We start from the raw sequence: 15481 nt of genomic DNA on the forward strand, positions 1-15481 counted from the left end.
TCTACGTCGTACATTTGCATTGGCATTGGTATCTGGGAAGAGGAAAAAAAATAAAGTCGAGTATAGATGTGTAATAGCATCGTGTGTATAAATGTGTATGTGTGTGTGTGCATTAGTGTACACGTTCAGTGTGACGATTTTTTGTGTGTAGCGGCGTTTGAATCGAAATCATTTTGCTTTGCTTTGCTTTCTTTCGGTCTTCCGAGTTCTCGTGTTATGTGTGTGGCAACAAAATAAGCGCTCAACATTTTAACCGCAACGTGGCCGACAAGTTAGAGTAGAAAAAAGATTCTGTGATTCTTTTGCTCTTTCTCTCTCTTTCTCTCTGTACCATGGAATGTCACTTAAAATTAGAAGTTTAGAGATGAATCGGATTCTGGATATTCTCGTTGGTTGACGAACCAAGAAAAAAAACATTGCCTTGTCATGAAAGTGGCTTGCGCTAGGAAAGCAAACACAAATAAATAAATCCGAAGTTATCTCTACATTACTTTTTTTTTCTATTCTAAGTTCAATAGACTAAGAGCCAGTGATAGTAGACTATCACCTCATAAAATTCCTGGATCATAGTACTAATAAAATGATTTAGTCAACATAACAAACAAGAAAGTATTTTAGAGCACAAGAAAAAAAAATATGTCCTTCTTATTAATCCGCGCTCCTGGATATTTACCAAAAAACATGACAATAAAAAATTAAAATTCCCGTATGATATTTTTACAACAAGTTTATTGAGGTAAAAAGAGCACAAATTCAAAATATCCGCATTTAATTTTTTGTCTATACATGTGAATTTGAGCTGATTCTGTTTAGCTGGTCCGAGCCTCAAATTTGCTTGGTTTTGACAGCTGTATTGAACACACCCATCCTACCAATGTACAATATACATATATGCCGAAACCTGTACGTTCTTGTTTTCTTACTGCGCACTACTTTTCTACGGTGAAGCAGACTGCTTTGTTGATGTGTATAACAATACGGGTAAAATACCGGCGCTCCGAGGTTTTCATACAAACTTCCCATGTAGACGATCCGAAACAGGCAAAAATCGAAAAAAAAGTTTAAATTTTTTGTTTCGATTCTCATATAGTACTTTTTTTGCCCAATCCATTGGTGCTATCGCCACATCGAAATTCGGGCTCCTTATCACTTAATTTGCATCATGTGATAAATGCGAGTGACGTCATCAATAGCTCGGGAATCAATTGAAATGAAACACACGAAAAAATATTCGAGTAACGAAACAATGTGATATAGATCCAGTGATATGACACAATGCGAGAAGATTCGTTCATAACGACACTGCAGACAAAAAATCTATCAAAACGGAACACCGCAAAGCGAAATACTTAAAACGGCACATGCTATGTTTTATTCTTACGGATTTCTTTTCCATGTTCCACTTTAATGGATTGCTTTATTTTTGTTTCGTATCTGTGTATTGAGCGACGAAAGTCTCATTTTCATTTCAACCGCATCATTTATAATGTTCTTTGCATCAACTTTAATTTTGTAAAACGAGCAATTTTTCAACTTTCGTTTCTGTTTATAGCGCCAATAGGAAATCCAAGTCCAACTCCTGTACGAAATCGTCGACCAAATCGCAGGCCAATTAGTAGACGCCTCGAACGATTACAGTTTCGGCGCTTTTGGCGTAGAAAACTTCGTAATCATGTATCTATCACCAACCTCCCTAAAATAGAACAAGCCCGTTTCTTGGCTACTCTTTCACAAGAATGTCTCGATGCCTGGAAAATTCGTATCGCCACAGAGAGAGCCCGTGTCGATTGCAAAGAGGAATTGATCCAAGTTTACGAGGAAAAAATTAAATTTTTTACGCTGATGATTCAAAAAAATCTAAAACGGATTCAAAATATTCAAACACAAGGCTGGGCGAACAGAAAATAAAGAAATCAAACGAAAAATTTCCGTGTTTTTTTTTACCATTATTGCATTTTTTCTTCTTTTAACAACAGAAAAATATTAGTAAGAAGGTTTTAGAACGCAGGATAAGCGAAAGACGCTGCATCAAAATTTGGTGGCAATTCATTTTTTCTATTCTTTATCTTCTTCTTCTTCCTCACTTTCGTAAGCTTCATTGTCACTGGTTTCCATTTCTTCAAATACATCGTCTATTCCAACCTCGTCAGGAGGTTGTCCAGGAGTAGCTGCCATTTGTTGTACCGGCGTAGGAACAATTATTGGTGCTGCTGGAGGTGGTCCAGGTATTCCAGCTGGAGGTTGGACCACAACGTGTGGACCTAGCAATGCCATCGGGTCTACCGGCAATATTGGCGGGTGATTCCTGCGTTGTGCATTTGCATTGGCATAGGGATCTGGGAAGAGGGAATTAAAATAAAGTCGAGTATAGATGTGTAATATATATTCGCGGTTCCTTTCCATCCAATGGGGATATCTTGTCACGCGAGCTCGATAGAGGTGAGAAGCCCACGGGTTGCTGGAACCACCATCTAGCGGAAAATTTTCGAAATTCGACAAAAACATCCATGCGATGGGCGTAACTACTCCCTTTTTTTTTGCCTTTTAAATCTACTTTCATCGTATTCCCCCCTATGCCATCCTTCAATTTTTCCGCTGTTTTGAAGTCCACCGACGATATATGTATAAAATTCGTCACACATCATGACTTGCTTCCCTGGGCAATCATCGAAATTAAACTGACAGTCATCGAAATTAAACCGACATGGGGGTTTACGCTTCCGACATTCATAAACAAGTACATAAGTGCACCAAAGAAATACGATTTGCCGGAATCTGGCTCCCCGACTACTTCATAGCCGCCTCTCTTGTCGTCTTTCCGCGAGATGAATGCAAATATCTCCATGACGATTGATGTCCAGCGTATGCCGAATTGAAATTTCAGATATTTTATCAAGTTAATCGAGCTTTCATCAATCGTCATAAATTTGATGGTATGCACATTCGATCGGAAGAGGAAGTTCTCAGGCTCTTCGGCTTCTGCCAGCTTTTCCAAGTACTCTGGGCACGACACGAACTCCCATTGTTCCTGGAATTTGGCGGCGGCTATTTTGAATTGTTCGGAATGCGGGCCGCAATTGTCGATGAAAATTGACTCTTTCCATTCCGGGAGGCAGCAAACATTCTCCACCGGAATGGGCATATAGGTGTTGAATATTTTTAGCTGCGCCTGCACAATTTCCGGCATTGGTTCCGATAAAATTTGTATGCTCTTTTGGGAAAAGCAATGCCCGGAGAAAATGTCGTTGACATCAGTCGAACAGAAGGTCGAAGAATTGGCCTCCTGGTTCAGCTGGACTTCCGACATGTTGATTGCGTATAGTGGCTGTATTATTTCCTCAACTTTTGACCCGCACGGCAAGGTTTTCCTAACCACTTTCATCTTGTTCTTATACATTTCTTCGACAATGTCGCGGCCATATCTTTTTTTGTTGATGTAAATGAACTGCAGGGTTTAATTTTTCTCATCCGCTCGATAGAGCCTCCATCGATTGAATCGAAAGAGTTTTTCAAAAGAGACTCTTTCAAAAGAATCTTTGCAACAATTTTCAATATTCTGCTACAAATTACGGCTGTAAACTATATTCAAATGATTGGTTTTGATTTATATTTTAATACTATTAAGAAAAAAACTAAAAAAATTGATTTGTTTTAAATTTTATTAAAATAATTGGTGTAAACATAACCGCCCGGGCGACGTTTTGTTCCGGCCGTCCTTCTTTTTTTTAACATTTTGTTCCGCCCGTCCTGTGTTTTCATCGCCCGGGCCCCATAAAATCGTCGGATGGGCGAAAATTTTGAAATTTTAGACACAATTCCAAACAAATATTTAGTAATTCTTCTTGCTCTTGATATAAAAAGCACGTTTCTGTCAGTTCCTCATGATGCTCTTTCAAAAGTTTGTGGATCGTATGGTTTTTCTAATAGCGCGGTTAAATTAATTAAATCAATTTATAGTAACATTTAGCAAAAAGTTAAAGTCGGTGATCAAGAGTCAAATTTTGTTCCAATTAATAATGGAGTGTTGCAAGGTAGTAATTTTGGCCAAACTTTCTTCTCTCTTTACTTTAATGATACTCTCAATGCGTTTGAAAATATGAAAGGCCATTTGTTCGCGGATGATTGTCAAGCACATATCGAAGTAGATTTTGATAAAATTAACGACGGTATCGATAAAATAAACTCTGACCTTGCCAAATTGAATGATTTTCTTAAACTTCGCGGTATGATTATAAATAGTTTAAAGTCCAAAGTAATGATTATTGGTTCAAAGCATCAAACGGGTCGGTTGAATTTTGATATGATCAATGAAGTGAAAATAGGTGAAGAAAAAATCGAATTTTGTAAGTCAATAAAGAACCTTGGTGTTATTTTTGACGAAAACTTTACTTTCCAAGAACATGACAAGTGTAAATTGCAAAAAGTGTATGGCGTGTTGAATCGCATCCGTCACACTAAACGCTTTATACCCAATTACGTCAAACGTGATATGGCTGTAGCTCTGATAGATCCCATAATGGATAATGGAAGTGTGGTAACATACGGCTGGGGCGCCCACAGCACCCAAAACCAGGTGCACCGTGATCTTGTTGCTGATAACGACAAGATTCGATACATTTACGGATTAAAACGTAATGATCATGTTACCGAATATCGTGAGCGTTTGAGTGGATTGACTCCTGAGAGCAGAGCAAAACTGCACTCAGCAGTCTTGATATTCAAGCAGTTGTCGAATTGTTCGCCTGAGTATCTAAATCACATGTTTGTTCGTAATGGTGAATCGTCGCGTTATCCAGATAATCTTAGCATAAATTTCAATCCGCGTACCGCATTTGATACTCGCGCATTTAGTTTCTCTGCAATCAATTTTTGGAATAGTATATCGGTCGAAATTAGAAATTCTAAATGTCTAATCGCGTTTAAAAATAACCTAAAGCATCTGTTACGTTCTACGCAGTAAATTTTTCGACATCTTTCAAATAGTAAATTTCTCGGACCATTGTTATGAAATTTCTTATCCAATTTAGATTAAGATTGACTTTTCATTTGATTTCTTTCATTGATGTTAACGTACTTTAAATTGCAAAAACTCATCATCATTGTATTTTTCCCTGGTTCTCCTTGGTCGTACGCTATTATCTATGTTATTGAGTTTTCATCGCTATTCATTGGTATATCGGTGTGAATTGGTCAAATAAATCGAATATTGGTTTCAATCGTGTACATTTAATGTGAATTCAACATAAAAATATAGAACAATAGAGACCGATGTACGCCGATATCCGACAATATGCAGATAAACACTTATTTTTGAAGAATAACCATACATCAGCAAATTCGTTCAAATTCACGTTCAAGTACCACGTACTTTTGGTCAACACGCTGTACATAACCTAAATTGTGTTTAGTTCATGAAACTTGATAAAGTTTAAGTGTCGCGTACTTAAGCTAGTGCCGCGTACTTAATTGCCGTAGTATTGGTCGCTAGCTTTAAATGTTCTTTAGAATTGATGCTGATATCATCAACAACAAATAAATTTCACTAGAAATGACATGATAAGTCTACTGATAAATAAGTACTTAAGTACGCGGTACTTGAGCAATAGATTAAGTACGCGTCACCTAAATATCTCTACAAATTTTAGTACGAAATATTGGTATATCGGCGAAATATTCGCATTTCGGTTAAATATTTTAAAAAGGTCATAGAATCGTTAGAGATGAATTGGATTCTGGTTGATATTCTCGTTGGTTGACGAACCAAGAAAAAAAAACTTTGCCTTGTCATAAATGTGGCTTGCGCCAGGCAAACAAACATAAATTATCCAAAGTTATCTCTATTTTAATTTTTTTCTATTCTAAGTTCAAGTATAAATACATGCGCGTATATGTACGTATATACTAGTACCTCTATATTGCAAAAAGTTAAATACAATTCAGATTCGAACAATCAACGCAACTTTAACCGCTTTAAAACACACCGCTTATATAAAACATTTTACAATGCATCCACAGGCAAAGCAAACGAAAGAAGAAAAAAGCACACATTCGCATATTTGATGAAAAAACACGTATTGTACCTTTACATATCAGCAATGGCAAGAAATGTTGAGCGGGCCAGGCGAATTTTGTCAGTTGGATTTGGATCTTTTTCTTCCATGTTTTCAAACCAAAAGAAAAAAAACTCGAGAAAACTATAAAAAAATCTGAAGCAAAAAAATGTGCGTCCGTAGTCCACTGCAGCTGAACAAATTATAAGTAATATGCCATAGAGCATCAAACATTTGTCAAACTCATTTATTGTTGTAGTTTTTAGTCAAGTACACCGCTGCACGCACTCATTGATAATGTCAATGTCAATGTCGTTTCATTCGAATAAATTGTCCTGAAACAAGGCAAAAGATATATTCGCATCTATATTTATTAGATTTGCACATTCCATTTTTTTATCTGATTTATTTTCTTTAAAGATGTTTGGGTAAAAGTCTGGGCATAGAGTGAGATCCAGATTGCTTGTACAAAATCATATTTTGACTATTTACAGTAATGCTAAGATTGTGATTGGTATTAGACTCTAATGAATATCCATCTCCATTGATTGATGGGTGTGTTGGGTTATGGATTTCAGCTCTCAATGCTTGGCACCAGTTTTTCAAGTTTAATTGTTCTTTGAAAAGTACTTTGTTTTCTCCTTTGGATTTGGGACGATCTGCAAGATAGAACATTTGCTTTAGTTTGATGCAATCAATGGAGTCTCTTGGTAAGCTCTTTGCAATGACTTTGATCATTCACACTAATTTTATGAAAGAAAACTTACGGTATCTGAACCTGGTTTCCATCCTGCTGGACACACTTCACCGTGGCTGTCTGTGTATTGGAATGCTTGAACTAAACGCAATGTTTCATCGACGCTACGACCGACCGGTAGATCATTCATCGTGATTTGTCTCAATATGCCACGATTATCAACGATGAACAAACCACGAAGAGAATGCCCTAAATCATCGAGGTAAACGCCGTAATCCTTTGCAATTTTGTGTGATATATCACTCAATAATGGAATGTTAATTTTGCCAAGTCCACCCTGCAAACAGAATAAGCAGAAATTTTATGATTTTTTGTCTTGTTTCAACGCTAAAATGAAATCAACCCGTTCACTTACTTCTTTGCGTGGCGTATTGATCCATGCCAAGTGAGTAAAGTGCGAATCGACGCTGCATGCAATCACTTCAGTGTTGATCTTCTGGAATTCCTTAATGCGATCGGAAAATGCCAAGATTTCCGTTGGACAAACAAACGTGCTGCGAAAGCAAAAAAAGCCATTATCTTTTCGTTAAAAAAATGATTCAATCAAAGGTAAACGTTACTACTTACAAATCCAGTGGATAGAAAAAGAACACTACATATTTGCCAATGTAATCGGTGAGCGATAATTGTGTGAATTCCCCGTTGACGACGGCTGTTCCTTCGAAAAGTGGAGCCGGCTTCGAGACTGAAAAGTACAACCAAATGAAATTGCGTTAAAAAAAAACGTTTTGTCGAGAGTTCATGTATTCATCAATTATTCAACAATGTACGAAGTAATTTTGTGCAATTATTTCTATCATTTTGTAATCTACTCACTGACTGCTTTAGTGTATTGCAATTGATGACCGTCCGATTTGGCACCGCTTGGATAAACATGGCTTCCAGCACCTGGACCATATGAAACACACGATTCCTCATCAGAAGACACTTGATTCGCAGACAACAAACACACCGCTATTAGTACAATGAGTTGCAGTAATTTATCCGACATGTTTTTGTGATGATTTGCCAAAAGTAAATCCCTGTTGAAACGTTGGCGTGGCAAAATCTGTTGAGATTACAAAAAATAAAATACGTAGTATCGAATTAGATACACAGATTTATCCACGTCAATAGCGTTTTTCTTTCCGGCTTTCTCACATAACGCACCGAAGAACAAAACATAATACTATTGTATTGTTTGACATAACCAAATTGCATCAGTTTGTGTGTCCGTGTGTCTATGTGTACGTGATTTGCCGATGAAATCAAAAAGTCACTTTTATCAATCGAATTAATCGTGTTTTTTTCATTGAAATTTCTCACCTTTTTTTATTCACAATTGTTTTGGAACTTCGGATAAGGAGTGAATCCTTTCTCTTGAAAAAATCACATCGAAATACTCTTGAACTGAACTAATAAGCGATAAGCACTCTGGCGGCTATTCCAGCATTTGAATTTGACATGTTGAATTCGAATCGGTTTCATACATTTTACGACCGATGTAGGATTGATTTGAAAACATATTTTTCGGCTGAGAATTTTACGAAATGACGGAAAATATGTTATTTTACCGAATAATTGAGGAAAATTGTGTTTGATGTTGTTCGAAAATATGATCAAACGATGATTGTATGTATTCATACAAATGTAATGCTTGAGAATATACCGAAAACAAAGAAAGATATCAAAAGAAGAGCCAAAAACGGCAAATTTCCATTAAACGAAATATAATGAGTGTTTGAAAATGTTTTGAATAATAATTTCTACTAATTAACTTCATCATTTCCAAAAAAAAATTATTTGAAAACCAAATTGAGCTCAACCGCTATCACCGTTGATGTCTGTGTATGTGAGTATCGTTCATGGCAACACTGAAAATTGTTGCATGTTCTACCGAGAATTGACAATTGGCTACAGCGACCCTGGCGTTTGTTTCGTGTACCTCATTTGATGTCAATCAGGAGTGCAAAATTGGTTTTGTCTTGTGTTTACACCGGCTAACATCACGATTCCCTTTGTACTTGAATATATTAACAACATTTGTACAACATCAAGTTCATTATGAGGTTTGAAGTTGTGGCATTTCTTAAGTTTGGATTCTTTGCTTCTGCACTGTTGCTGTCAACGGATTTACTATACAGTTGGTACTTGCGGCAGAAGAATCGTACTCCGCGATTGAATGAGGTGAATTTTGTGATGAGCAATGCATTGCCGTGCTGCCCGCATACAGCTGATGTTGAAGTAATCAAGAAATGCCGCAATCCACATTGCAAGGCAAAGCTCTCTCGCAAAATCATCGAGCAAATTGATTCGGCTAAACATCTCATTTGCATTGCTATGTAAGTGTCCATTTGAAATGACATCATCTTTGCATTGTTTTTCCGAATCGAATAATTTTTTGTGGATTTTCAAGGTACATGTTCACAATGAGGCACATGGCCGATGCAATAATGAATGCAAAGAAACGTGGTGTTCATATTCGCATAATTACGGATTTCTCCATGACCAACGATCACTCGCAAATTAATAAACTCCAAGGAGACGGTAAGCTACGACCAAGCTATCTACAACAGCTATTAAACTAACTAATTAAACACGATGATTACGTGGAGTCGATTTATTTTTCTGGTAATTATTGGGCTAACAAATTTGGTGTATTTCACAGGTATCGCAATACGAATTGCAGGCAACGGTGATTTATATATGCATAACAAGTATTGCTTGATCGATGTTCTGACTGGCGAAACCAAATTCAAAGAAAATACTCATCCATTGAACGGTGTACTCATCAACGGCTCCATGAACTGGACAACTAATGTAAGAATGATTGCGACCTTTGCGAATAACCATATCGGAAAATTCATTTCATTTTGTCTTTTTCTAGGGTTTCGAACGAAATTGGGAGAATATCATTTTCACATCTGACGACCATTTGAAATCCGAATTCAAAAGATCATTTGATTATATTTGGTCCCGTTGTGCATGAGGAACTGATGTGATTCCAAAATAAAGTTAGATTAGATTACCATATTTTTTGAAAACATATAATTGCATCTCTTCTAGATAGAATAGATACGATATTGCTATACTTAAACTCTCAATTTTTTTCTGCAATTTTACATATTTCAGAATTTCCAATTGATTTGTTAGCCAAAAATTATGCACTATCGTTTTCTTTAATTTTATAACTATAAAATAACAAAGAAGAAATGCTTGCTATTAAAATCGAAATTTCAATTTAAAAAAAAGGTGATTTCTGTGTATGCAAAACCGCTATAGCAGCGCTGCAGTGGTTATCTTATGTGTTAGACTTTTATTTCTTTTGAATGACGCTGACGTATTCCACTTCTTAGTTCTTCATTTGCCGCTTCTTTGGTGCATTCATCAACTTCAATCGTTTTTAGTTCCAAGTTAGCATTGTTAAGTTCCGAATGTCATTTTTTGGTTAACAAGACCAAAGTGGGCAGTGGCTCTGTGCAATAAAGTGATAAATCATAAACGAAGTAGTGTTTGTGATGAGCGATAGATTACCATGTTGTCCCCATTCGGTGGCTGTGGAAATCATAAAGAAATGCCGGAAACCGCATTGCAAAGCCAAGATATCACTAAAGATCGTTGAGCAAATTGATTCGGCAAAACATCTCATTTGCGTTGCAATGTACGTTTTTTTCAGTAAATAATCCTTGATCAACTGTGTACTATTCTTGATTTCTGTTAAAGGTATCTTTTTACCTGGAAGAATATTGCCGATGCCTTATTAAGAGCAAGAAAACGAGAAGTAATTGTGCGGGTGGTTTTGAATAAAACAAAATCGAAATTAGCTCAAAGACAGATATATAGGATGCGCGTCACTGGTGAGTTGATACACCGCGACTCGATCTATGGATGATTTTTATTATTCATATCTTACAAACAATGTTCACATTGAACAACTCCTTTCAGGAATATATGTCAAGATCACAAAGGATGTCGGAAAGAATCTAATGCACAATACGTGTTACGTTATAGATGTTTTACGTGATGAAAAATCTCTTCTGGTCAATAGACATCCATTGAACGGCGTCCTTATTAATGGTTCCATGAATTGGTCTATGAGCGTATGTACGAAATATGGAAATTTAAATAAGAATATTGCTGGTAACGGTGTTTGTTTCAGGGGCTTAATTTGAATTGGGAAAATATTCAATTTACTTCCGACGATCATTTGAAAACTCAATACAAGATGACATTCGACTATATTTGGGATAGAATCGAATAAGAATTTACGGGATTTAAATAGTATGAATAAGAGTTTTATATCACATAGACTCATTTCTAAAAACCCAATGAGGAAAACGTTACAGTTGTACAAATTTTGTGCACAGCTTATGGAGAAAATACATTGGCCGTGTACGAAATGTATACAACTGTAACGTTTTCCTCATTGGGAAAAATGGATGGTCTTGGTCGTTGCAATTACATTACATTGTGAAAAGTACACTGAAGTAAGTATATCAACACTGAGTTTGTGAATGTGAGTGAATGGTTTGTATCTTTGCTAAATGCCGCTACATGTATTGATAAATAAATGAAGCAAATTTAAAAACTGTTCAAGAATCGCATTAAAATTGCATTTTCGTAACTGGATCACAAAATTGAACATTAAAACTACCCATTGAACTGTATAATTCTGCCGCTAACGCTTCAAGCAAATGGGAAGTGAATACAATTCGAACGACATTTGTGCAAAACAGTCGGAAATTTTTACCTCAAACAGAAGGTAAAAGTTGTAATAACCATAATTATTATCTGAAAACAAAAATACGAATTAAACAAAAAAAGGCGAAAAAAATTCGAATTGTGTAAAAATAATTGTAGTTGTACTCGTTGATGATGGAGAAGAAGAAGAGGTAAGTCGAATGGATGATCCTTGTTAACGTCGTCAAAGTGTATCAAGCCAGCACGAATGTAGTGAATGCAAAACAAAAGGCAAACCAAAACACGCCGAAATACGAAACTGACGAAAAGCCACGAGAGATAAAGATATTTCTGAAACAAGAGCAAGAGCGAAAAACAGCAAAACAGCAACACACACTCACAAAACGAAAGAGTAACAGCTAGCAGCAGCAGCAGCAGCAGCAGCAGCAGTATTCATTGAGTCAAGCACACACATAAACCACCTGTCGCAGTGTTTTTTCCCTCTTTTCTGATTACACACAAAACATTACGATAATTTATAGAGTAGTTTTGTAGCGTTGATCTGTATGCCATACAAGATCGGCTGAGCCACACTCAGTCTGATAGTTGGATATTGGCGCTTTAAGCACCTGCTTAATTAAAAACAGATTTTGTAAATGTGTGTGCCCGTGTGGTGCGCACCGCGCCACGTTGCCTCACATTTGTTGTAGCTGTTATTTGTTGCCGAATTGCTACCTTATCTCTGTTCTCCTCCATTTTGTGACGCTTTGTTGTTTGGTGTTTTGTCCTCGGCTGCAATCATCTTCGCCCCCATTGATCGATCGCACTTTCCAAGCTGAATTACGACTAGGTATGCTTGAGTTGATGGTTCACGCACATCAACATTTGTTGATTTGCCGGTGTTTACCTTTATTCTTTCCTGTGTATGTGTGTTGTGGTGTCTGCCACACCAGCACACGAAACGCAAAACGATGATGATATTCTTTGAAATTACCACACAATGGCCATTTTTCCATTCGCTTATTATTCATGTGAATATCAACAACTCTTAATTCATGTCTCGTGACTTTTCGTACTCTTTTGGCTGCTTTGAACCTGTACACCAGTGTGATATTATTACGGCATCGAAATTTATAATTTTCATATTTTTGTTCTGTGTTTTTTTTTTCTCTTCCTCTTTATTTTGTGGTGGTGTTGTTGTTGTTGCTATTTTTGCCTCACTCTATTTCACTCGTTCAATTCATTTGCAAAATATATAAACACATGATTGCTCGCTGACCAATGGCGATGATGAATTACAGCAATCAATATTCAAGAACTGGGACAAAAGGCTAATGCATCGGAAACTGCGGTTTCACCAAATTGGTTGTGTTTGAGTGTTTTTTTTTCTGTCTACTTACTGCCTCTATGTCGGTGTTTGTCGTCAAACGGGCTCGTTTAATGATCGTGATATAAATCTTCTGTTGCCTATTTTTTATTGGTCAGTAAAAAGTACCAACGAAAAAGAGTACCAACACGATTGCTGTCATCCCTCTTCGAAATTGGACAATTTTTTTTATGGCTTTATTACCTTTCAGCAAAATTTCCTTGGAAAAAAAAGAAAATAAAAAAACACAAAATAATAGCTCCTGTCTTTTTATTGCCGAAAAAAAATGTTTGGCATGCCGTTGTTTCGGGACTCAAGCACTCATAAAACAACAGTGTTTCAAGCGAATTGAAGCGAAAGTAATCGACCCATCTACCCGGTAATACAAGAAATCGTTGTGGAGAGAGAAAACAAACAGCCTCACATTTTGTTTGGCTAATTAAAGGCAAATATTTGCTCAATCAATTGAAATAAAACATGCCTAATTATCCGAGATCGATTTGCTTTCTGAATTGATGGTCTATAAACGTAAACAAAAGTATCCAACCAGACGATTCCAGGGAAATTCATGAATGCATACATTTTTGTTCTGCTTGTTGTTGCATTATTAGCACTTTATTAGATTCCTGGATAAATCGATCAGCTCATTGATCAATTTCAAGCAATTGCTTTACACTCAATTACATCCGATGCTCTCTCTCTCGGGTGCATTTTCCCAATTGCGAGCGCTGTGCAAATTGATTCATGTCGAAAGACAGACAGAAGAAGTAGAAAAAATTACCTCATTTCTTTGGAATATCTAATTGGCCTACCCTTTTTTTTTTCTTCAATTTGACATTCGTTCCGGTTTTTCCATTGATTCCAAATCGGGTAGAATTGCCGTATATTCGCACTCAATTCAAATCATCGATACCTAACCGATTTCTTTTCACATATTCAAGGATATTTGTTTTTGATTGTGTGCGATCTCGTTCCTCTCATTTAATTTCAATAGGCCGGAAAAAACAAAGATCGCTCACAAAATATGAATGAGCAAGCAAGCGAGAAAAAAAAATCATTTCTTATTCACAATTTTTAGACGCACAGACAAAAGACAATTCGACTGTGGCAGTAAATAAGAAAAGGGTACAGATGTCAACAGGAAGAAAAGGATTATGCGCATACAGAAAGAAAAACCGGAGCGTGCACAAAACGACATGCAGAGATAAAGCGAGTGAGCGAATGAAATCTAGAAAAAATAGTGTAACAAGTTGATATGGAAGTGAAAGATTTAAAATCACATTTGAATTGGCAAAAAAAAGAAATGAAGGGGAAAAATTATGCTCGGAACGTCTAAAATAAACGAAAATCTGTGACATGAATAGACACGTATCGGTCGGGATGTTGCACATGTGAAGCATGTGAAAAAACACAATCACAACTGAAGTGAACTCATCGTCACGACGATCCATGGGATAATTTATTCAAAACAATATTTTTATGTCAAAATAATAAGGCTTAAGACCAAAAGCATTCGGTAAAGTAGTAAATGAGTATCGAATAGTCATTCGGTTAAGTTAACAAGATCAATGTGAACGAACATACCCAACAAAAACCGAGAGACATGTGAAAGAAATTGGAACACGAAAAGAAATGTTGACGTTGTCTTTGTATGCAATTCGATTTTTTTTAGGGTTTGTTGCTTTCTTTCTTTCTCTGTCAATGTTGTTTTTTGCAAGGAACTATTTATCCAAATTCTATAACTGGAACAAAATTACGGCGCTCGTAAATCTTGGCATTAGTGATGGCAACGACGTTTCGCAACCAATCAATAGTATTAAAGCCAAATAAATACAACACAAAATCCATTATGGCATTAACAAATCATTGCTTCATTAATCTACCGAGAAAAGGTGTGAGTAAGAGAGATTAGAGCAACATACAGCCCTCCCATGGCTGGCCCACTGACGACCTATCGACCATCGACTCGATTGTTTGAGTTTGGTTCGCATTTCCGGTTTCGATCGTAAAAATATCTGCACAAACGATTGCATCAACGTTTATATTAATGTGTAACAATTTTTCACTTTTCATTCGGTCCAATTTTTCACGGGCAAAATGGAACTGGGCTCGTCTGTCGGCGCAATTAACACGGTTTTTAACAACACACACACACAAAACCAAAAGCAACAGAAGCATCGGCGGAACTGCCTATGCCATAGCATAACTGAATCTTTTGTTTGCTAGAGAAAAATATGCACAACCGAATCGAGGAGAGAAAAAAAATAAAAATGCACAGCGAAGAATATGCGGAGAAAGAGAGGAAAAAGAAGAGAAAGAAGAAGAGAATGTTATGTGCGAACATTAGACACACTCGAGCTGCACAAACCGACGCAATCGCTTCGATGTTGCAGCTACAAAAACAAAAACATGTTCGCACATGTAAACAATCGTTACATGATGCCCATCTCATTGTATGCTGCAATTTTTGTTTTTGTTCTGTTTGTGCGGTTCGGTTCAGGTTTATGCTGGCATTGAACATGAAATGAAATTGTTATTGAATTGTTGAAGCTTGCACATCGATTCCTTGTGCATGGAGAAGACTAGCCCAAGAAAGAAAGAGAGAGAGAGAGAGAGAGAGAGAGAGAGAGAGAGAGAGAGAGAGAGAGA

General features: G+C 36.7%; 2 protein-coding genes across 3 annotated transcripts; one reads left to right on the forward strand and one right to left on the reverse strand.

Moving 5' to 3' along the window:
* Window positions 1-6419: 6419 nt before the first annotated feature.
* On the reverse strand, window positions 6420-8231 carry LOC129569010 (peroxiredoxin-2). Of its 2 annotated transcripts, none has more exons than XM_055447384.1 (6): window positions 8113-8231; window positions 7624-7855; window positions 7375-7492; window positions 7163-7301; window positions 6818-7084; window positions 6420-6709 (listed from the first exon to the last, which is right to left on the reverse strand). In XM_055447384.1, the coding sequence occupies exons 2-6, from the start codon at window positions 7796-7798 to the stop codon at window positions 6659-6661; spliced, it is 750 nt and encodes a 249-aa protein (XP_055303359.1). In that variant the 5' UTR covers window positions 7799-7855; window positions 8113-8231; the 3' UTR covers window positions 6420-6658. The 2 variants fall into 2 exon arrangements, with proteins under 2 accessions (XP_055303359.1, XP_055303358.1); XM_055447383.1 differs by lacking the exon at window positions 8113-8231 and adding an exon at window positions 7957-7986.
* A 499-nt stretch (window positions 8232-8730) lies between these two features.
* On the forward strand, window positions 8731-10037 carry LOC129569011 (mitochondrial cardiolipin hydrolase-like). The gene is made up of 4 exons (XM_055447385.1): window positions 8731-9128; window positions 9203-9333; window positions 9455-9606; window positions 9674-10037. The coding sequence occupies exons 1-4, from the start codon at window positions 8851-8853 to the stop codon at window positions 9773-9775; spliced, it is 663 nt and encodes a 220-aa protein (XP_055303360.1). The 5' UTR covers window positions 8731-8850; the 3' UTR covers window positions 9776-10037.
* The last annotated feature ends 5444 nt before the right edge of the window (window positions 10038-15481 follow it).

The sequence above is a fragment of the Sitodiplosis mosellana genome, unplaced genomic scaffold (genome assembly GCF_009176505.1).
Source record: "Sitodiplosis mosellana isolate CC-2019 unplaced genomic scaffold, AAFC_SMos_1.0 Smas_scaffold_30, whole genome shotgun sequence".
NCBI lineage: Eukaryota > Metazoa > Arthropoda > Insecta > Diptera > Cecidomyiidae > Sitodiplosis > Sitodiplosis mosellana.